General features: G+C 38.2%; 1 protein-coding gene across 4 annotated transcripts; it reads left to right on the top strand.

Annotated features, from left to right (window-relative positions):
* Window positions 1–945: 945 nt before the first annotated feature.
* On the top strand, window positions 946–20506 carry LOC134803763 (sphingolipid delta(4)-desaturase DES1). Of its 4 annotated transcripts, XM_063776602.1 has the most exons (7): window positions 946–1195; window positions 8258–8434; window positions 14120–14259; window positions 14865–15078; window positions 15669–15734; window positions 17485–17630; window positions 19400–20506. In XM_063776602.1, exons 1-7 carry the CDS (start codon window positions 1114–1116, stop codon window positions 19538–19540), a joined length of 966 nt encoding a protein of 321 aa, XP_063632672.1. In that variant the 5' UTR covers window positions 946–1113; the 3' UTR covers window positions 19541–20506. The 4 variants fall into 4 exon arrangements, with proteins under 4 accessions (XP_063632672.1, XP_063632669.1, XP_063632670.1 ...); XM_063776599.1 differs by lacking the exons at window positions 946–1195; window positions 8258–8434 and adding an exon at window positions 8486–8611; XM_063776600.1 differs by lacking the exons at window positions 946–1195; window positions 8258–8434; window positions 14120–14259 and adding an exon at window positions 14296–14396.
* Window positions 20507–22617: the final 2111 nt, after the last annotated feature.

Raw genomic sequence — 22617 nt, forward strand, 5'->3', positions numbered from 1 at the left:
TCCAAAATGTCTGCAGCACTATGTATAATTGACCCACCCTCCTTTCTATTGAAAAACTTTAGTTCCGAAATTGCTGGTTAGTGAGCTTGTTTAAAATTCGAAATTCAAATTTGTAGCGTTAATTGTTTAAAATTCGAATAGAAATTGTAAAGTTACCTTGCAGACCTCGCATCTAAATATATTTGGTCATGATATTTTGAGTTTTATTCACCAGTAGGTACTAGAGTTCACTTTTATTAGCGATTTCATCAATATGTAGCTTTATTGAATTATATTTGAGTGATATAAAGTTAGAATGAAACTGTGAGATCCTCGTATTTCAACCCGTACAAGATTAGAACCTTTTTCATGTAATGTCATTGAGTTTTTCTTTATTGATTTAAATGCCATCTAAATGAGTGGCTATCTAAACTTTACGGTCACGTGATCGCGTTACGCTGTCTCGAGTGTATCATTTTTTCCCCACCTCAAAAAGTGCCCAACGCCGCTAAAGAAGTTTTCACTTCCAAAATATCTGTTATTTTATTTGTCAACTGATTTATGGGCTTATTACGTATCGCTGGCTCAATATTACAGGCTTCTATGTTACATTTTCAAGATAAGTAGTTGAAATTCGACTTAATGTCACTATGGCAATGTTCAAATTTCAGTTCGATAAAAGTGAAATTTGAACCCTGTAATACGTATTGGGGCAGCGATATCTCTCCTGAAAATTTCTTGTTACGGGGTTTTTAGTTCATCTATCATACGCTGGTAACACTGACTTGATTACAGCAGAGGGGCTACCGCGAAAACCGAAATTCGCAAATTGCGGGGATCTTACTCTTTTACTCCAATGAAGGCGTAATTAGAGTGACAGAGAAAAATGCCCGCAATTGACGATTTTCGGTATTGGCGGTAGCCCTACTGGCCAGACGGCTACGGCTCCGCCTATTGCGATAAATTTCTAGTTGCACACTCGCCGTCTACGATTAGGCGATTTCCGATTAGATATAAACCGAGTTTGCCCTATTATCTCTAGTTCACGGTTACATTCTAGTGATACCTAACGTATTTTCCGTAAATCGTTACTTTCGCGTATCTAATGTGGAACTGAACGTTCGAATTTTAAGTATGGGTGCTAAAGTGTCCCGAACGGATTTTGAGTGGGTCTACACTGAGGAGCCTCATGCTAGCCGCCGGAAAATTATTTTAGGTAAGTTGTGACGTCATTATTATGTATTCTATCAATAAAATCTGCTAATGTTTGCTTCAAAAGTTCATGATGTCGTATAGAGTATGTATCGAGGTATGAACTCATTTTTTTTTAATTGTCTATGTTGTAAGAGTTTTTTTAGGCACTTTATTCAGTTTGTAACTGTAATTTCTTATGTATTTTGTGATAATAATGGTCATTCAAATATTAAACCAAACATGCAATTATTTTCCTGCATAATTGATAGTGTTTTCCTTTAAGTATTCCTAAACTTCTACCTACATATAATAGACTGTATGTAAAAAACCAGACAATTGCGAGTCGGACTCGCCCACCGAGGGTTCCGTACTTTTTAGTATTTGTTGTTATAGTGGCAACAGAAATACATCATTGTGAAATCTATTATGGTTCATGAGCTACAGCCTGGTGACAGACAGACGGACAGTGGAGTCTTAATAATAGGGTCCCGTTTTTACTCTTTGGGTACCCTAAAAATGTTTATTGAAATTGGTATTCAACAATAGGTAATGTCTGTTAGAGCTCTTGAACCTGAACTTAAACTGACTACCTTGACTATATTGTGTGTTTTGGAACAGTGTTCTTCAATCTGTGGGTCTCAACCCCTAGGGGGTAGCGAAGCCTCTACCGAAGTGATACATAAGCGAAATATCTTGTACATACTTTTTAAAATTTGAAAAACGCTGTTTTAGAGGAGTAAAGAATTTTTATTTTGAAATGTATACATATTTATGTAGGTGTTGCAAACTGTTTTACTACTTTAACAACAATATGCTATAAAACTAAAATTGTGAAAGAGAATTTATACCTACGAAACATGTTTACCTCCAATTCTTAGGGTAATAAAATAACCTGATATGAAGCATTTGTAGGTTTTATGCTAGGTCTAGGTAGCTGTAATAAAGTTTTCGTTTTTAGTTTATGCCTGGACAGTATACCTACATTATTTATTTATTCATATGGCATAATCATTCAGTTGTTTATAAAGATATTTTAAGGTTCTGTATCCACAATATTCACTCATGGAAAAAAAGAATAATTACTAATTTTGAAATTACTTTAGGTGCTGTAATTAAACCTTTTCTTTGCGTTCCTTTAAATTTTTCCATGAGTCTATATAATAGCAAAACAGTGAGAAGCAGGCGGGTTGCTAGTTTATAATATTAGGAGGATGACTAAACTGTATTGCTTGTTTAGTTGTTTACTGATAAGATATGATAACACACCTTACACACCTGACACTTGATCAGTTGATCACATAGTGACTAACACATAGTAGACTATCTAATAACTATCATATACAAAGTTCCAGGAGAATGTTTATTTACTGGAGAGGGGGCCAAGAAAATGTGACATGTTGTGACAAGGGGGAGAGGGGAGTCACAAACTTTGTGACGTCACTTTAACTTCATCAGTAACCAAAATTTTATTTTAATCATTTTATTAACAAGTTTTTGGAACGATAATCGTTTTTATTAGTTTAATTTTTTTTCATAATCAGGTTTGGGTTATAAATTTACTAATATTTTGACAAAAAATTAATAATACTTAATTCGATTTGTCGATTTCGTTGAAAAAATGTGACGTCACACCAGGGGGGGAGGGGTTTGCCAAACGTGACCAAGTGTGACAAGGGTGGAGGGAGGGGTCAAAAAACCTTGAAATTCGTGTGACGTAATTAATGGATGACCCCCAAGGAGCTATATGTTAAGTGTCCATCGATGGACCTTATTACTAAAGGCATAAGGTCCACCGATAGACATTTAAGTGTTACTGTTTGTATGTATGTTGTATGTATGTGTCACTTAGCAAATCAGCTACTTAAACAATGACTGTAGATTATTGAGTAATACTTAGGAACTACGTGACTTCACACACGGCAACGTTATTAGGTATATACCTATTAACATGCACATAGATCTCTGCTAAGTAACTTTGTCTCTATCTTTTGACGACCGGTCTGGCCTAGTGGCTAGTGACCCTGCCTGCGAAGCCGATGGTCCAGGGTTTGAATCCCGGTAGGGCCATTTATAACACAGATATTTGTTCCTGACTCATGGTTGTAATATATGTAAGTATATAAGTATGTATTTATCTATATAAGTATGTATATCGTCGCCGTCGCGCGTGGGTATCGTAATCGTACAAGCTTTGCTTAGTATGACGCTAGGTTAGGGTTGCCATAAGTGTGGGGACTCAGACCGGGACATTTAAAGAAAACCGGCCAAGTGCGAGTCGGACTTGCGTCGCGTTTAAAGGGTTACACAATTTGTAACAATGTATTTTTTCATGTGAAACGTGAGTGAAATGTCTATAATTAAGTCCGACTCACGCTTGACTGCACATTTCTAATAGGTTTTCCTATAGATAGGTAAAGAACTATTTTGTGTTTTTTTTTTCAAAATTTTAGCACAGTAGTTTCGGAGATAAATTTTCCATGTGTTTAAATGATTATTCATTGACCAGTCAAGCTACCATGTAGATTCAGGGGATTCAGGGTCAACCAGCAAAAACGCGAGCGCAGCGAGCGCGAAATTTTTTTGACAAAATTGTGAAAGCGTGTTAAAAAGGCCGGGCCGGGCCTAAAAATCCGAAGTTCCCCAGTGAGGCTAGCTTTCATGCGAGGTCGAAGCCGTGCTTCAGGATAAGCTCAGCTAGAGCATAGACGCCAACCAATGTCCATTGTATTAAAAAGCGAAACCGCAGGCCGAGCTTGGCGCAGCGAGGTCAAAGGCTAAGCTGAAGAAGAGGAGATTTGGAAGACAAACCAAAAATTTAGGTAAAATGTGAGGCTGATAGTCGAGCTCAGAAATCTCCACATTACTTAATAAGCCCGAAGCGTACTAGTTTATAACCAGCGCGGTGAGCTTTCATGCGAGGCAAAAGGCCAAGCTTCTCAAATCAAATTTTTATATTTGTTAAAAATTAAGCGACGCCGAAGGTCGATCTGTAAGAAAGCAGCGCTAGTGTTACTCAACAATAATATGTGTCATATGTACAAGAGTTACTCGGAGGGCCGAAGTTCCATTGATGAGGTTTTAGGCCCTTGGGAGCCTGAAATACAAGCTCTACATTACAGAATTTAAAAGCTATAAAATAACATAATTTACATAATCATCTAATTATTGTGTGTCTGAGAAACTGATATTGGACATTAGGTAAAAGTAGGTACCATAAAACATTTTTTTTAATTTTGGCCATATGAAACGTAGAAATGTAGGTATATTATTATTTACCAAGTCCAGCCCCCTACTAAATAACTATGATTTTTAAACCGGGACAATTTTCTTATCGGCCGGGACGCCGGGACACCGTGCTTCAAACCGGGACATGTCCCGGCGTACCGGGACGTATGGCAACCCTACGCTAGGTCGATCTGTGTGTCGCCTAATATTTATTTATTTATTTTAGTCATGAATATTTTTTTTTGTTTTGTTTTTGGCTATTTTAACGTTACGTATACATTTGACGTGCCCCTCCCCTGCAAAATTCGGCAGACGGTTTATACCGAAAATTACAGACAAGGCGTCTCCGTTAGAGCACAACAGAGTTTTGAACCCACGATTTAGACCTCCACACACATATGAAAGGTTAAACAACAACTTTGCCTTTCTATTTCTTCTGTTTTCTTATCACTTTTCTCATATATCACAAAGTTCACGGCGACTAGGTAGGACGACTAAGGGTGGCGGAGAAGGTGCGGCCTCCGTACGCCTGCGATTGTGCACTACAATGAATTTTACCGTCCGGCAGTCCGAGTTTTTACGGTCCGATATGGCACGCCATTAAATGTATATAGTAGCTTGTGCACTAGACGTAATTTTACCGTCCGACATTTTACTTTTCGCCATTCCGGACAGTTATTTTCCGGTCCGAGATGACAGCTATGAAAAACGTGTTTATGCTTGTGCACTGCGTCTGGAATTAGTATTATTCATGACCTGGCCGGGCGGGCGCGGGTTAGGGGGGTGTGTGTTTCATGCTGCTACGCCGCACCTGCGAGTAAAAAGACGGACAAGTGCACAAGCCAATCATCCGTTTTTTTCATGCAACTGCGCCGCACCTGCGAGTAAAAAGACGGACAAGTGCACAAGCCAATCATCCGTTTTTTTCATGCAACTGCGCCGCACCTGCGAGTAAAAAGACGGACAAGTGCACAAGCCAATCATCCGTTTTTTTCATGCCATATCGGACCATGAAAACTCGGACTGCCGGACAGTAAAATTCATTGTAGTGCACAATCGCCCTTAGTCGGCCCACCCCGTCGCCCCCGTACCGCGCAGGCGAGGACTCATTTAAGTGGTCGGTCTATAACTGCACTGTAATCTCTGTTTAGCAGCATCATAGATATTATTGTATTGTTTACTGATAACAGACGTTTTTATACGAGATAAGCCCGGTCTAGTGAATCAGCAGCCGACTGCCTGCTATGGATTATGTTAGGTCTCCTTGATAGCATAATCAATGGCGATTTCCAATAATTCTATTTGCACCAAAAAATTTGTAGCAAAAAATAATAGCTAAACCTAAAGCGACATCTGGCTATCCAACCCAGTCGCATGGAAGTCCTAAATACTGTCATATTATTATGACATATCGTAAACTAAAGATGTTCAACTCTTTCAAACCATGCTACTTCGAACTTCGAGCCATGCTAATGATTTTAAATTGATCACTTAAGAGCTACATGCTAGGGCGCGCCACAGTACTATTTTAACAGTATTACAACATACTATCAACAGTGGTAAGAGTAGGAGTTACATTTTTAACTGACTTCCAAAAAGCTCCGCAAATTATTTCATGGCATTTGCCCTAATAAAATCATGTAAAAATTCAATAATATATTTACTAACAATTTCTGGGTCGATCAACTATTTCTTGTTGTTATTCTGTCCCATCAACCAGGAGACAATAGTAGCATAGTTTGTTAGAAGAACTGCTGAACCAACCATGATCTACAAACGTGCTTAGTAGATGTCCCATTATGGAAAGGCCTTATAACTACCAAACAATTCAAGTTTGGTTCATTTAAATACGAAAAAACTAGGATTTTAAGAGTGACCGAGGAGACCGTAACCATGGAGACTACAGTTCGTTTTTTTAGCATTAGAAAAAACTTGAAAGAAGGTAAGCGATCTTGAAATGTCTTTTAATTGAAAAACGCTTTTTAAAAATCAGTAAGCAGAAGAATATAAATGATCGTATTATATTCATATTTGTTACATAGTTGCCGTAACTTATTTATAAAATGTGTTTTTCAATTAAAAGACACATCAAGATTGTTTACCTTATTTCTAATGCTAAAACAAACGAACTATAGTGACCAGAAAAAGTTGATTCACCATTTTACACCAATCCTGCTAATGAACAACTTTGCTAGTTAAGGCACAATAACAGGAGCCCGTTCTTACTTACTACATATTATACTGAAGTTTATTAGTCCTACGGAATTGTTGTACTGTTCGTTATTCTACTGTGCCTTAACTAGCAAAGTTGTTCATTAGCAGGATTGGTGTAAAACAGCGCTAAATACACATAACGTGGGAGTTGGACCACGGTAAAAGATCGGAAGCTAACTTACTTATCCCATTCATTTGGGCTGAAAAAAAATTCAACCTATATACGTCCCACTGCGGGTCACAGGCCTTCTCTCATGCACGAGAGGGCTTGGGCTGTAGTCCCCACGCTAGCCTAATGCGGATTGGGGACTTCACATAGGTACCTACACCTTTGAATTTCTTCGCTGATGTGTGCAGGTTTCCTCACGATGTTTTCCTTCACCGAAAAGTTAGGGTAAGTATCAAATATTTCGTACGTTAGTTCCGAAAAACTCATTGGTACGAGACAGGATTAAACTTCCAAAAAGCAATGTTTTTTCGTATTATTAAGAAGTTTACTTTTAGACTAACGTAGCATACAAATTTATATTATCGTGCGAGCGAAGTGAAGTCTTAGGGTCCAATAGGAGTGTACTTTTCTTGAGTAAGTACCCTATTCTTTATCCAATAATCACGACATTTCGTTGGCTCAATATAACAAAGTTCTATGTTACATTTTCAAGATACTTAGTTGAAATTCTACTTAATGTCACTATGATAATGTTCAAATTTCAGTTCGATAAAAGTGAAACATAGAACCCTGAAATACTGGGCCAGCGATTTGGTTGGACCCGTAGGGCCCGGCCACATGTCAGCGGTGCGACGCCGCTGCCGCCGAGTGGCAGAAAGGTAGAAAATTGGCCAATGGAACTGTGATTTTATTATCTTGGATATAAACTAGCGACCCCGGCTTCGCATGGGTTACAACCTTAACAAATTAATCACCTAAACCTTAAATTCCTCAAGGATCACTGTTAAGATTGCCGTAGACTTTTTGAATTTAGAGGATACGGGAAATTCCGGGAGCTGGAGCCGATACTGCGGTGCGGTGCTAAAAGGAAATTAATAAGTACTTGCAGACTTACTACTTACCCCGTTCGTCCGTAGTCCTCGTCCACTAAATCTAAAGCGGTTTCTTATTATGCGGCGCGGCGAAGCGATATATATTAAACTTTGTAGGATTCTTCTTATATGGACTAAAATCGATACTCGATGCGGCAATTTATTTTACAAGAGTTTGTTGACAGTCGGTCAATATGTCAGCGTCATGTCGAGGTGGCCAGCAGTCACCGTAGAGTTTTTATTTTAAATAAGGTCGAAAGGGAATTTTGGCGCAGTAGCGCCACCAATCACTCTATTGATAGGAGAATACTTGTTAATTACTCTGAGGTGAATACATACAAATCCGTTCAGTGCGGATATGATGGTCGTTCTTGTCTACGTGACAGCGTGATAAAACGGTATCCGTCACTTTCAATCGCGGTATGTTAAAAAGTGATGGATATTTTGTCACGTGGATAAAGCCATCCATAATAGGCCTGCAGTATTTCTTGAATTTTTTTGAGTTTATTGCGAACATACACACAAACAGACAGACGCGGCGGGGGACTGTGATTTATAAAGTTTAGTTAGTCATGATTCATATTTACATTTTTATTCTTTACAGAAAAATATCCGGAAATCAAACAGCTCTTCGGCTACGACCCCAACTTCAAATGGGTGGTGACCGGCATGGTGCTAGTTCAGCTTATAACACTACCCTTCATCCAGTACCTCAGCTGGCCGACGCTCATAGTGGTAGCATACTGCTTCGGTGGAGTTATCAACCATTCTCTCATGTTAGGTGAGTTCATTCAACACGTAGAATATCTACACATGTAGACCCGAATCAAATGGGTGGTGACCGGCATGGTGCTAGTTCAGGTTATAACACTACCCTTCATCCAGTACCTCAGCTGGCCGACGCTCATAGTGGTAGCATACTGCTTCGGTGGAGTTATCAACCATTCTCTCATGTTAGGTGAGTTCATTCAACACGTAGAATATCTACACATGTAGACCCGAATCAAATGGGTGGTGACCGGCATGGTGCTAGTTCAGGTTATAACACTACCCTTCATCCAGTACCTCAGCTGGCCTACCCTCATAGTGGTAGCCTACTGTTTTGGAGGAGTTATCAGCCATTCTCTAATGTTAGGCGAGTTTCTTCATCGGTTCTTATATGCCATGCCTTATAAAAAACCGGGCAAGTGCGAGTCGGACTCGCGCACGAAGGGTTCCGTACCAAAATGAAAAAAAAAAAAACAAAAAAAAGCAAAAAAAAAAAAACGGTCACCCATCCAAATACTGACCACTCCCGACGTTGCTTAACTTTGGTCAAAAATCACGTTTGTTGTATGGGAGCCCCATTTAAATCTTTATTTTATTCTGTTTTTAGTATTTGTTGTTATAGCGGCAACAGAAATACATCATCTGTGAAAATTCCAACTGTCTAGCTATCACGGTTCGTGAGATACAGTCTGGTGACAGACGGACGGACGGACGGACGGACGGACGGACGGACGGACGGACGGACAGCGAAGTCTTAGTAATAGGGTCCCGTTTTACCCTTTGGGTACGGAACCCTAAAAATCTGACTAGAACTCTAAAATGATCCCACCATTTTTAAGGAAAGTAGTAGTATACTCGTAGCAGTTGATAGGGTCTAAGATACTTGCACTTTTATAAGATCTGAATGACACACACGCATATCTAGAATCAAGGTTAAACTACAGAGGTGTTTATGTGTATTTTGTATTATTCTGTGCGTGTTTTTTGTATCCATAATTATTATAACTGACCTAACTTAAGACCTACAACAAATAAATCTTATACCTTTATACTAAATGCGAAATTGCATAATTTTTATAAAGCACTAAGTGCTTGAGTTATCGTAGACATAACGGCATATTCTAATAATAAAACTGTAAATTTATTTATAAGGTTAAGGTTAACAAACATTAAAAAGAAAATAAACTAACTTATCTATAAAATAAAACTAAATTAAAACTAATAGGTACTAAATAAAATAAAATAAAATTAAATTAAAATATATCTAAGAAATTGGGCCACTTTATACTTAGGAGCTATTTTTGTATAGGTATATATAGGTATGTACCTATTTATATATTTCGGCGATCTCGGAAACGGCTCTAACGGTTTCGATGAAATTTGCTATATGGGGGTTTTCGGGGGCGAAAAATCGATCCAGCTAGGTTTTATCTCTGGGAAAACGCGCATTTTTGAGTTATCATATGTTTTCAGAGCAATGCTCCGTCTCCCAGATATGAATTAATTGATTAATTATGCGTAATACGGTGATACGCCTTTGGTCAGTAAATTGATACAACTCAATGCGGTTACAATGGCTATTTAATACTTAGACCGCATGCACTTTGTGCCATAGAACTGGGCTACAAGCCTCTAAAAGGTTAGTTAGCGTGTGGTGTACCACAGATGTTTACATTGTGGTGATACTGGTAGTATCAGTGAGCAGTTTTATTCAGGCCTGTGTAAATAATATTTATATTGTGCGGCACACATGTGCGGGGCACATTGCACGTACAACCGATGGCCATTGGGGCGGAAAGACCACGTACCGGAAGGCGCAGCGTGGGTAGACCCCCCACAAGGTGGACTGATGACCTGGTAAAGGTCGCGGGAGTCCGCTGGATGCTGGCGCAAGACCGATCATTGTGGCACTCTTTGGGGGCGGCCTATGTTCAGCAGTGGACGTCCTCTGGCTGATATGATGATGATGAAGTGTTAAGTAAATAGAATAGATGTTGATTTAAATGGATCACACAGAAAACGGGGTTGGTCTGTGAATGAATCATCACTATCTCCGTTTGAGTCGCATCACGTATACCTGCTTGATTAGATTTTCCTACATGACATAAGTATTTATAGGTAATCATAATCAATAGCTTATCGAAGATTATTTGAAAGAGTTAACACGTGCGTATGCTCACGTGAACGTAATAGGGTTACCAGATGACAGGAATTTTCCTGACATGTCAGGAATTTTGGCCTTTTGTCAGGAATAGGGACGGAACACGAAAATGTCAGGAATTTTTTGAATTGAACGATTCTTTATATAAAGTACCTTTTTATTTACTTAAATAAATACAAATAATAAATTTAATAAAACGCGGCCATATTAATAAATTTGTATCTGGTAACCCTACGTGAACGTACGATGCATTGTGGTGCATTGGGGTAATTCCGTAACTTCTTTCTCGCGTTTTGCCACGGGCGCCACGGCTCATGGGAGCCTGGGGTCCGATTGACGACTAATCCCAAGAATTGACGTAGGCACTAGTTTTTACGGAAGCGACTGCCATCTGACCTTCCAACCCAGAGGGGAAACTAGGCCTTGTTGGGATTAGACCGGTTTCCTCACGATGTTTTCCTTCACCGAAAAGCGACTGGTAAATATCAACTGATATTTCATACATAAGTTCCGAAAAACTCATTGGTACGAGCCGAGGTTTGAACCCGCGACCTCCGGATTGAAAGTGGCATGCTCTTAACCGCTAGGCCATCAGCGCTTTTTTTTATTGGGGTAATTCCGTAAACGGGGTTATAAGGCTACGTTTCGATCAGAGATATATGTGACGTTCCACGGGAAAAGGTACCTTATGAGGGTTTCTAGTTTCGGAGATATTAAATGTTTTGTAAAGAGGTGAAAAAATGCTAATTTTTTTTTTATTGTGTGATCTGAAACCTTAATGCGTAACGTTTGTTTACCTGTTTTTATTTTTGTTATAAGTTAGTTATAAGCCTAGTAATGTCGTCTCAGAGTTTAGTAGAAAAGGTACCTTATGGAAAAAAGATTGAAAATTCCCAAAAAAACTAGTCAATACGGGAAAAGAAGTTTGGTAGAGAACTGTATTAGCATTCTGCAAAACTAATTTGATAATTTCAGTTCTGGTTGGGGCGCCTCGCAAATATTATAACCGTACATTGACCGACATCACAAATCCAAGTAGACTGCTATTATACCAAAGTTACTCTCGTCAAGTCTTTCTTAACTAGAATGATCTTCATTTGGTTTGGTCGCATGCAGTAAATCAGCCATTGGTTTGCTGAAAAATGCCAATACCCGACGCATTACCTTATGGAATATCTGAGGTCATTGAACCTCAATGCCGCTCATCTTCAATAGCAACCGAAATATATTATTGATAAGAAATAGACGATTTATACCATTACCAAAATATTATTAGTTTATCCTAACTGTTCCATCATCATCATGCCTCATCATGTAACTTGACCACAAGGTACCTTTTCATTACATACAAATTATTGGTCTTTTTTAAGATTATTATGACGAAGAACTAATTAAATTTGGGGCAGTTTAATGTAAATTAATATTTTCTATTCATAAAAGATAAACTGTAATATGATTGATATTTTGTAGTGATGTATTATTAGATTTATTTCCATAAGGTACCTTTTCGTAAATGTATGGAGCAAATACTGTTATTGTTATGTAAGTTTAAAGTGGCATAAGGGGTTAAATATAGTATTTAGTTGGGGTTTTAGGATTTATTTCATTTGAATGACAGAATTTCTTTCATATGTGCTCAGAAAAATTGATTGTGTGTCACATTAAAAGTAAAAATATTCAATTTTGTGATTTTATATGAAAAAGTCAGAAAATACATTTTCACCTCTAAATCGGTATTGTTTTTTGCTTAAACTGTCTGTCAGTGTCGTTTTCTAATAGATAAAATTGAAATCTTGCGAGCTCATTGCAATCACTCGTGAAAATGAAATAAAACTTTATTTTCAAGAGATACACATAAATCAGTCGATATCAAAAGTTTCTATTTGCATTACAGAACAAGTCGCAATATTTTTTTAATCTCAGATATATAAGGTATTATTATTTGTAGTCAACTATGTAACTTACTTCAGGAACATAGTTTTTTAGGCGGCTAAACTTAAAACTTCTCTATCGTAAAGTTGCTCATTTCACAACATTATTTTCAAAAAATCATATCTCTGTAACTACGCAACCTAGAAAGTTGATCTTTTATGTTATCGATAGCTTATTTATTGTAGATTACTGGGGTATGCATAACTCCATACCCGCCATAAGGTACCTTTGACCGTGGGACGTCACATATGTGCGAGGATGCGTTGCGAAGTAGGTGTGTGTTTGTTAAGAACCAATAGGTGCCTCACTTTCCTATTGCTTACCATGCCCAACAGTGCCTGTACGGTAACCATCAGTTTGTCACTGACATAAACGCCGTCGAGAACGTAATTTACTTTCCATACGTCCCGTTTGCACTAAAATGCGAGTGCGAGCGAGATGTATAGAAAGTAAATTAAGTTCTCGACGGCGTTTATGTCAGTGACAAACTGATGGTAACCGTACTGGTTCAAAAAAACGGTGGCTATTTACAAAACAGCTGTCTACATCTAATTACTTTTCGACCATTGTTATATTATGAAACGAGAAAAACACAACTCGAAGTCGAAATTGTCCCGCTTTTGATTGTGGGGTATGATTGTAAGGTTGACTGGTAGAGAATGCCTTATGGCATTAAGTCCGCCTTTTGTACTATAAGGTTTTTCTTTTGTGCAATAAAGATTAAATAAATAAAATAAATTGCAGTAGGTACCCAACTGAAAGAACCCTGCTACACCATATTCCTTATCTAGAACATAGGTAGGCATTTAACCACATTATCAGATACTTATTGATAACTTGATAAGAGATTACATTATCTTTATTGGCTTATATTGGTCATTAGCTATTTTTCTACAAATAATAAATAATATTCATTCAACTATTATGAATAACTATGATTACTGATTAGTATCAACTACAAACGTGTTACACGTTTTCAGCGTACCTATACCACTGATAATTTATTTTCTATGATCTGTACATGTATTTGTAGATGTACAACGTCTACGAAAACATAAACAGTTCGACTAATAAATGTCTGTACTGTTATGCTACTCTTGAGTATAAAGCTAAGTTGGACCCGGCCTAGACTCTTGGCCCCGAAAATATATGCTTCCGTCATATGTAGCGATATTTAGCGTGGACATAATCTGCATACGCAATACGTAGTTGCATAGCTTTATTTCAGGTAAATATAATGGCCTAAAGATAAATACCTTAAAACTATTATAACAAACAAAATATTTTAAAACTAAAAACTACAAAACATATCATGGTTGCGATGTATTACGCAACCCCGCAGTGTCAGAAAACCGGCCGCGGAACCGCCGGAACTTGACACCCTTTGGCCAAAACTCCTCCTTGTTAAAGGTCACTAGACGTTCAGTCCGAAGTAGTCGGAACGGTCACACAGTAGTAGAAAAAATACAATACAAGGTATCGTGTATCTATACAGTTGGAACGTAACTTTATCTTGGCGGGAGACTTTGATGGCGGCCATTTAACAAAATTCTTTTGCGAGCGTTTAAAAAACGACGCATTAAAAAAGTTTTTGTTTTGTTACAGCCATCCACGAAATCGCACACAACCTAGCATTCGGCCACGCGCGGCCAATGGCTAATAGACTATTTGGGTTCTTCGCAAATCTTCCCGTTGGGGTGCCCGCCTCGATCAGCTTTAAGAAGTACCACTTGGAACACCACAGGGTAAGTCGTTTTGATTGCTCGCGAGTGTACAGCCTTCGGCCACGCTCGACGGCCAACTGTTCAAGTTCTTCGCAAATCAGCCCGTCGGCGTGCCCGCCTCCATAAGCTTTAAGAAGTACCACTTGGAACACCACAGGGTAAGTCGTTTTAATTTCTCGCGAGTGTACAGCCTTCGGCCACGCTCGATGGCAAGCTGTTTGGGCTCTGGTCGGCGTGCCTGCCTCCATACATTTTAAGAAGTACCACTTGGAACACAACAGAGTAAGTTCAAAGTTACCAAAAGAAATCATTTCGTCATTTGACAACCAAAAATCACCAACTAATATGTACATTAAGGATTTGTGGTTTATTTTACATTTTTTGGTTATTCTTAAGATAAAAATTTTTTCGTATGTAAATCAGAGCTCACGGACTGTACCTAATTTTCCCAAGCCGTCATTACATACAAGACCAGGCTGATTGGGTAGATACTAGATATTGGCCAATGGAACTGTTGTTTTAGTAACGAGAAGTAAGGAATCAAATGGTACCTCTGATATTACAATTAAAACAATACAGTTGCCTTCCTTCCTTAAATTAATACTTTCTTTCCTATTCATTTCCAGTATCAAGGCATAGAAACCATCGACACAGACCTGCCTACGCTCATCGAAGCGAAACTCTTCAACACTACCTTCGGAAAATTCATCTGGTTGATTCTCCAGCCGTTCTTCTACATGGTGCGGCCGCTGGTGGTCCGCCCGAAGCCTCCAGAACCTCTGGAATTGGTTAATGTGATCATACAGCTGTTCTTTGATGCCTGCGTGGTGCAACTTTTCGGTGAGTTTAGACATATGGTGTAATAGAGACAGATGATATAGGATAGTTAGAAAGACTTTCCATGGAAACTCTTCAACACTACCTTCGAAAAATTCATCTGGCTAGTGCTCCAGCCTCTCTTCGACATGGTGCGGCCGCTGGTGGTCCGCCCGAAGCCTCCATAACCTCTGGGACTGGTCAATGTTATTATTCAAGTCTTCTTTGACGCCTACGTGGTGCAACTGTTTGGTGAGTTCAGAGTGAAAGGTATAATCTTATTACAGAGCATTACAGGATATTTAGAAAGAGTTATTTACATAAGTATGCGTCGATAGCCGTATCGTTGTTTAGCTGGTGCGCGGTTAGTGACCTTACAACTGTTTTTTGAAGCGTGCGTGGTGTAGCGGTTTAATGAGTGCAAAATTACTTGTTTCTCTTATATACCTCATCATGGCGACCCAGCCAAGCCTAGTTTGCTAATTTAATAGTCATACAGATAGTCCCAGCTCTTTAGACAGACACGTAATGTGGTTAGAAACAGACAGAGACGACACGATATATTGTAATTATGTTTGGTAAATATGTTTATATATGTTTTTTTTTATTTGCAGGTTGGAAAGCTTTGTGGTACCTCATCATTGGATCCCTATTGGCGATGGGTGTGCATCCAGTAGCAGGTACTATTTATATTTACATTACGTATGGTTGAACCAATTTTACCATTAAATATTATTTTAGTATTTTAGACGCTCGATATAGTAGAAATTATTATGGCCGCAAACCTATAAAACGACACCCATGACGACATTTATGTCAAAGTGCACGGCAGACATGTTGGATTCCAAAACTGTCATCATTTTCGAAACCGGCACTCCCTGAAACCTATAAAACGACACCCATGACGACTTTTATGTCAAAGTGCACGGCAGACATGTTGGATTCCAAAACTGTCATCATTTTCGAAACGGGCACTCCCTGAAACATATAAAACGACACCCATGACGACTTTTATGTCAAAGTGCACGGTAGACATGTTGGATTCCAAACCTGTCATCATTTTCGAATTCTGTACTCCCTGAAACCTATAAATCGACACCCATGACAACTTTTATGTCAAAGTGCACTGCAGACATGTTGGATTCCAAAACTGTCATCATTTTCGAAACCGGCACTCCCTGAAACCTATAAAACGACACCCATGACGACTTTTATGTCAAAGTGCACGGAGACATGTTGGATTCCAAAACTGTCATCATTTTCGAATTCTGCACTCCCTGATACCTATAAAACGACACCCATGACGACTTTTATGTCAAAGTGCACGGTAGACATGTTGGATTCCAAAACTGTCATCATTTTCGAATTCTGCACTCCCTGAAACCTATAAAACGACACCCATGACAACTTTTATGTCAAAGTGCACGGCAGACATGTTGGATTCCAAAACTGTCATCATTTTCGAAACCGGCACTCCCTGAAACCTATAAAACGACACCCATGACGACATTTATGTCAAAGTGCACGGTAGACATGTTGGATTCCAAAACTCATCATTTTCGAATTCTGCACTCCCTGATACCTATAAAACGACACCCATGACTACTTTTATGTCAAAGTGCACGGCAGACATGTTGGAATCGAAAACTGTCATCATTTTCGAATTCTGCACTCCCTGAAACCTATAAAACGACACCCATGATGACTTTTATGTCAAAGTGCACGGCAGACATCTTGGATTCCAAAACAGTCATCATTTTCGAAATCGGTACACCCTAAAACCTATAAAACGACACCCATGATGACTTTTATGTCAAAGTGCACGGCGGACATGTTGGATTCCAAAACTGACATCATTTTCGAAATCTGCGCCCCCTAAAACCGACAATAAAACGACATCCATGATGACTTTTATGATAAATTGCATGACCGCCATCTTGGATTCCATAATAACCATATTTTTTTCGAAATCTGCATTCCCGATAACCTTTAAAACAATATCCATTACAACTTTTATGCAAAGTGCATGGCCGCCATCTTGTATTAAAAAATGGTCATCATTTTTGAAATCTGCACTCCCTGAAACCTATTAGGAATCAATTACGAATGCCAATCTCTGCTGAATTCTCTGATAGATAAGTAGTTAGAAAAAGTAATCACGTAACCGTGATTGCAACTACAATTAGTAGTTAGTAATCAAAAATGTTAACTACTTTTAACGGTTACTTCTTGTAATCAATAATCACGATTACTAACTACAAAATGTAGTTGTAGTTAGTAATCAGTAGTTAGATTACATTTTGCCCAACACTGTGCACTGGTATAGTTATATATGGTGGTATGGTATAATATATGAGTACTGAATAAAATTTATTTCTATATTTTTCTATAAAAAATATTTTCCTGTTAAAATATTTATCCTCCTTCCAGGCCACTTCGTGTCAGAGCACTACATGTTCAAGAAAGGTTTTGAGACGTACTCGTACTACGGAGCGCTTAATTTCATCACGTTCAACGTTGGGTACCACATGGAACATCATGACTTCCCTGCGGTACCAGGCAGTAGGCTACCAGAGGTCAGTACCTAATATAGCCACACAATAATTAAATTAAAATGCCCAATGATTAACACGAAACCCCAGTCATTGGCACCTAATTTTGACATTTGGCATTGTGCTGACAGTAAGGTAGTATGCCCTAGTAGACATATTTGTACTACGGTGCCCTGAATTTCATCACGTTCAACGTTGGGTACCATATGGAGCACCATGACTTCTCTGCGGTACCAGGCAGTAGGCTACCAGATGTCAGTACCTAATGTAGCTACACAATAATTAAATTAAAATGCCCAATGATTAACACGAAACCCCAGTCATTGGCACCTAATTTTGACATTTGGCATTGTGCTGACAGTAATGCCCTAGTATAGGCATATTTGTACTACGGAGCGCTGAATTTCATCACGTTCAGTTCAACGTTGGGTACCACATGGAACACCATGACTTCCCTGCGGTACCAGGCAGCAGGCTACCAGAGGTCAGTACCTAATGTATGTAGCTACACAATAATTAAATTAAAATGCCCAATGATTAACACAAGGTAGTATGCCCTAGTATAGACATATTTGTACTACGGAGCGCTTAATTTCATCACGTTCAACGTTGGGTACCATATGGAGCATCATGACTTCCATGCGGTACCAGGCAGTAGGCTACCAGAGGTCAGTACCTAATGTAGCTACACAATAAGTAAATTAAAATGCCCAATGATTAACACGACAACCCCAGTCATTGGCACCTAATTCTGACATTGGCATTGTGCTGACAGTAAGGCAGTATGCTCTAGTATAGACATATTTTGTACTACGGTGCCCTGAATTTCATCACGTTCAACGTTGGGTACCATATGGAGCATCATGACTTCCCTGCGGTACCAGGCAGCAGGCTACCAGAGGTCAGTACCTAATGTAGCTACACAATAAATTAAAATGCCCAATGATTAACACGACAACCCCAGTCATTGGCACCTAATGTTGACATTTGGCATTGCGCTGACAGTAAGGTAGTATGCCCTAGTGTAGACATATTTGTACTACGGTGCCCTGAATTTCATCACGTTCAACGTTGGGTACCATATGGAGCATCATGACTTCCCTGCGGTACCAGGCAGCAGGCTACCAGAGGTCAGTACCTAATGTAGCTACACAATAAATTAAAATGCCCAATGATTAACACGACAACCCCAGTCATTGGCACCTAATGTTGACATTTGGCATTGCGCTGACAGTAAGGTAGTATGCCCTAGTGTAGACATATTTGTACTACGGTGCCCTGAATTTCATCACGTTCAACGTTGGGTACCACATGGAGCATCATGACTTCCCTGCGGTACCAGGCAGCAGGCTACCAGAGGTCAGTACCTAATGTAGCTACACAATATATTAAAATGTCCAATGATTAACACGACAACCCCAGTCATTGGCACCTAATGTTGACATTTGGCATTGCGCTGACAGTAAGGTAGTATGCCCTAGTGTAGACATATTTGTACTACGGTGCCCTGAATTTCATCACGCTCAACGTTGGGTACCATATGGAGCATCATGACTTCCCTGCGGTAACAGGCAGTAGGCTACCGGAGGTCCGAATCTATACAGTTCCACAAGTTTCTTTCCAAGAGAAAATGCATGAGCTACTTTAAAAAATACTGTAACACATACTTCTAATCTTTCATGACAAAGATACCTCTTTCGGCCGATTAAATCCTATAGAATCATGTTTTCAGTGTGACCCAAGAGACAAAATGGCAACGAATGTACAAAAGTTGACTCCAAATATAATTTCAGGTAAAACGCATAGCCGGTGAGTTCTACGATGACCTCCCCCAACACCACAGCTGGGTGTCCGTGCTATACGACTTTGTTATGGACCCCGACATCGGACCCTACGCGAGGATCAAGCGCAAGGAGCGCGGGTTGGAGAGCTAAGCTCTTTTCTACAGAGCACAGCTCTTTTATACAGATTTCAGCTCTTGACTTACCAGCAAGATTTATGGCAAAGAAAATTTATTGTATGGCATGTGTGAGGGATTTGTCTACACTTAACACATCTTGTACCATCAATGAATTTTTGCTTTTGGGTAACTGAACCTGAGTTTGCCTGATTTCTTGGACTGACAAAAAGAGTTAACCAAAAAATGTAATTTTATTAATTTTGCAACGACAAAACTGATATTTTTTGTATATTACTTTATTGGGTAAAAGAAATATTTTTTTTTACCTAAGAATTTAAACCAGTGATTATAGCAATGATTTTTTTTTGCATTTTATATATTTAATATACTAATTACATTTCTAAGAAGCGGTTTAGGTAAATCAATTGAAGAAAACTTGATTTATTTTTCATGGTATTGATGTGATGATTTTTTTTCTCTTTAAAATTATTTAGGTAAATATGTCGAGTTAAAAAATATTAGTCTGCTATGAGACTTCTTTTGATCTTTTCATAAACTAGCTTTTTTCACGTTTGACGTGTGATAATAGATATATATAAATGTTAATAGAATCGATATAAATACAGTCCATAAAATACAGTATATAGAACCAATCTTAGTGAAGTATTATGTATAACTTTTAGATTGGTAAAGCAAAAGTATTTTTCTATGTTTTTTTTTTCATATATACCTATACTCAGATATACATATAACGACGATGGTGTTATTTTGTCACAATCAATTTTTTTTTTTTGTAATCAGTATTTTTTTAAAGGGTTTTATGTTTTATAGAAAATGCCTGTAGAATACATATATAGTACAGGGCAAAATATATAACAGGGAGTTTTGTTATAAAATAAGAGAAGACAAGGAAAAAGATTAAATAAAAGATTGAATGTATTAAAATAAAACTGAGCTTATCCAGAAATATTAAACAGTGTATCGCCGGTACCGTTATGGCACAGGTTTTTTAGGGAACATCGCATATTGTGAGTTTTTAGGAGTAAATATTGGGTTGATCAATTATTTCTTATTGAAATTATGTCCCGCCAGGAAATTTACAGTATGTAACTGAACGAAAAGCAATTACTCAAACCCGTTAATGTTTAGGTCATACTAAGCTACTTTTACTATGAAACCGCGAAAAAAAAAACTGACTCTTCCATAGGAAATTTAATAATATAATAATATTCAACATCAGACCAGCAACATGTATGAAACATCCAATTTTTTTCCGCATTTTCGGAGTTGGCCCCATAGTAAAAGTTGCTCAGTATGACCTAAACATTAACGGGTTTGAGTAATTGCTTTTCGTTCAGTTATATACTGTATTACAGTACCTATTAACCTAACAAACTTAAAAAATGTTTTGAACACATTTTACACATTTGGTCAATTAAAAAGATATATGTGACTTTTTAATCCAAAAGGTACCACATTGTCGGTTGTCGATAAGGTCGATTTCAAATTGAAGCTCTATGGAAATATCGCCTTATTGACAAACGACAATAAGTACCCTTTTGGTTGAGAATGGCACATATGACCATGCTTTTGAAAGTCACCCAGGAGACATAAAATCGTAACGAGTGAAAAAAGTTGATACACCCAATTACAGAAGTTGATGAGTCTGATTGTTATATTATTTATAAATAAGCTTTTTTGTGTTTATATTATAAATAAGCTTTTTTTTGTGTATTTGATATCAACAGTGAGCTAGTATGCGGGTTTTATTCAATATAATTTTTATAATAGACTATGGTTTATGTTTATGGTATAACAGAGGCTTACCTATATTTAGGTAATGTAATAGTAATAAACCTATAACCTAGTTCATTTTAGATTCCATCAACTCTCAATAGTCCATACACCCTGGCGGGTGCTGCCTCTGCGTGCGCCCCATGACACGGGCAAGGGCAGCATCCGCTCGGTGTACCCCTTACTTTTCATTAAAGTGTCAAAAGGGCATCTACGTGTTGGCTTCGGCTCCGCGCACGCCTCCTAAAGGTCCGGAACACCATTGTTCCGTGATGGAAGATGGAAGGACTACAAATATATGTTATTATATTGGTATATTTATATAATGTATTCATTATACCTATATCTGCACTAAAATCCTTATTGGCAAGATATTTACCATAATGCAACCCCTTTTAAGGGTTTGTATACTTAAGAGCAATTAATACTGGTCACTGTAAATTTCCTTAGAAAGAGACCTGTTTCTTTGCTGTTAAGAATTTATCAAAAACATTTACGACTAATGGATACCCAGTTATTTAAAGCCTGACCAGTAATATATGATCATTGTCAAGAGGGCGCTGTTATTCTGATGTACAGACACTTCTGAATGTATGACAGTTCAGTATAGTACGAAAAAATTAGTTCCAGTGAAATTCCGCAATATGCCGCGTGATCATATATATTCCTGGTCAGGCTTTACTTAGCAACCAATATTTTATAGGCTCGCTCCTAGGGCATCTTTTTAGTTATATATTTATTTATTTTTTTAGACATATATTTTTTGTCATGTAGATATACTGCTATGTATAATAGGTACCTCTGTGTGCCTTAAGAGCCGTTGTGCATTGACATGATTTGAAATTATACCCTACATAAGTAAAAATAAACATATTAGGCATATTTGGGGCTTCGGCCAACATTACACAGACTGGCCTAGCCCCAAACTAAGCTGTAGGTACTATGAGTACTAGACGACAAAGCATGTATATGATTTCATAAAATAAACACTCATACATACATGTAAAACAACCATACTCAGGAATACTTATTTACCATACAAGTGCGGAAAGTAGGAAGTATATTGTATAACGTTTTGCAGTAAGTACATATGGGCCTTTAAATTTCGACATGGGCACGGAAAGTGCTTATTCCCGCACTAGTGTGGGAAAGTAGCAACATATGTACTGTAAACTAATATTTGTGGTATTTAACACAAATAAATGTCCTTACGGGACTCGAACCCATGACTTCCAGAAAAACAGACATATATGCACAAATCGTGCATTGCACAACTGCTATTGTTGCATTTTATCATTCTTGTCATCAGTTGTGTAA

Source organism: Cydia splendana, chromosome 27 (assembly GCF_910591565.1).
Source record: "Cydia splendana chromosome 27, ilCydSple1.2, whole genome shotgun sequence".
Lineage (NCBI taxonomy): Eukaryota > Metazoa > Arthropoda > Insecta > Lepidoptera > Tortricidae > Cydia > Cydia splendana.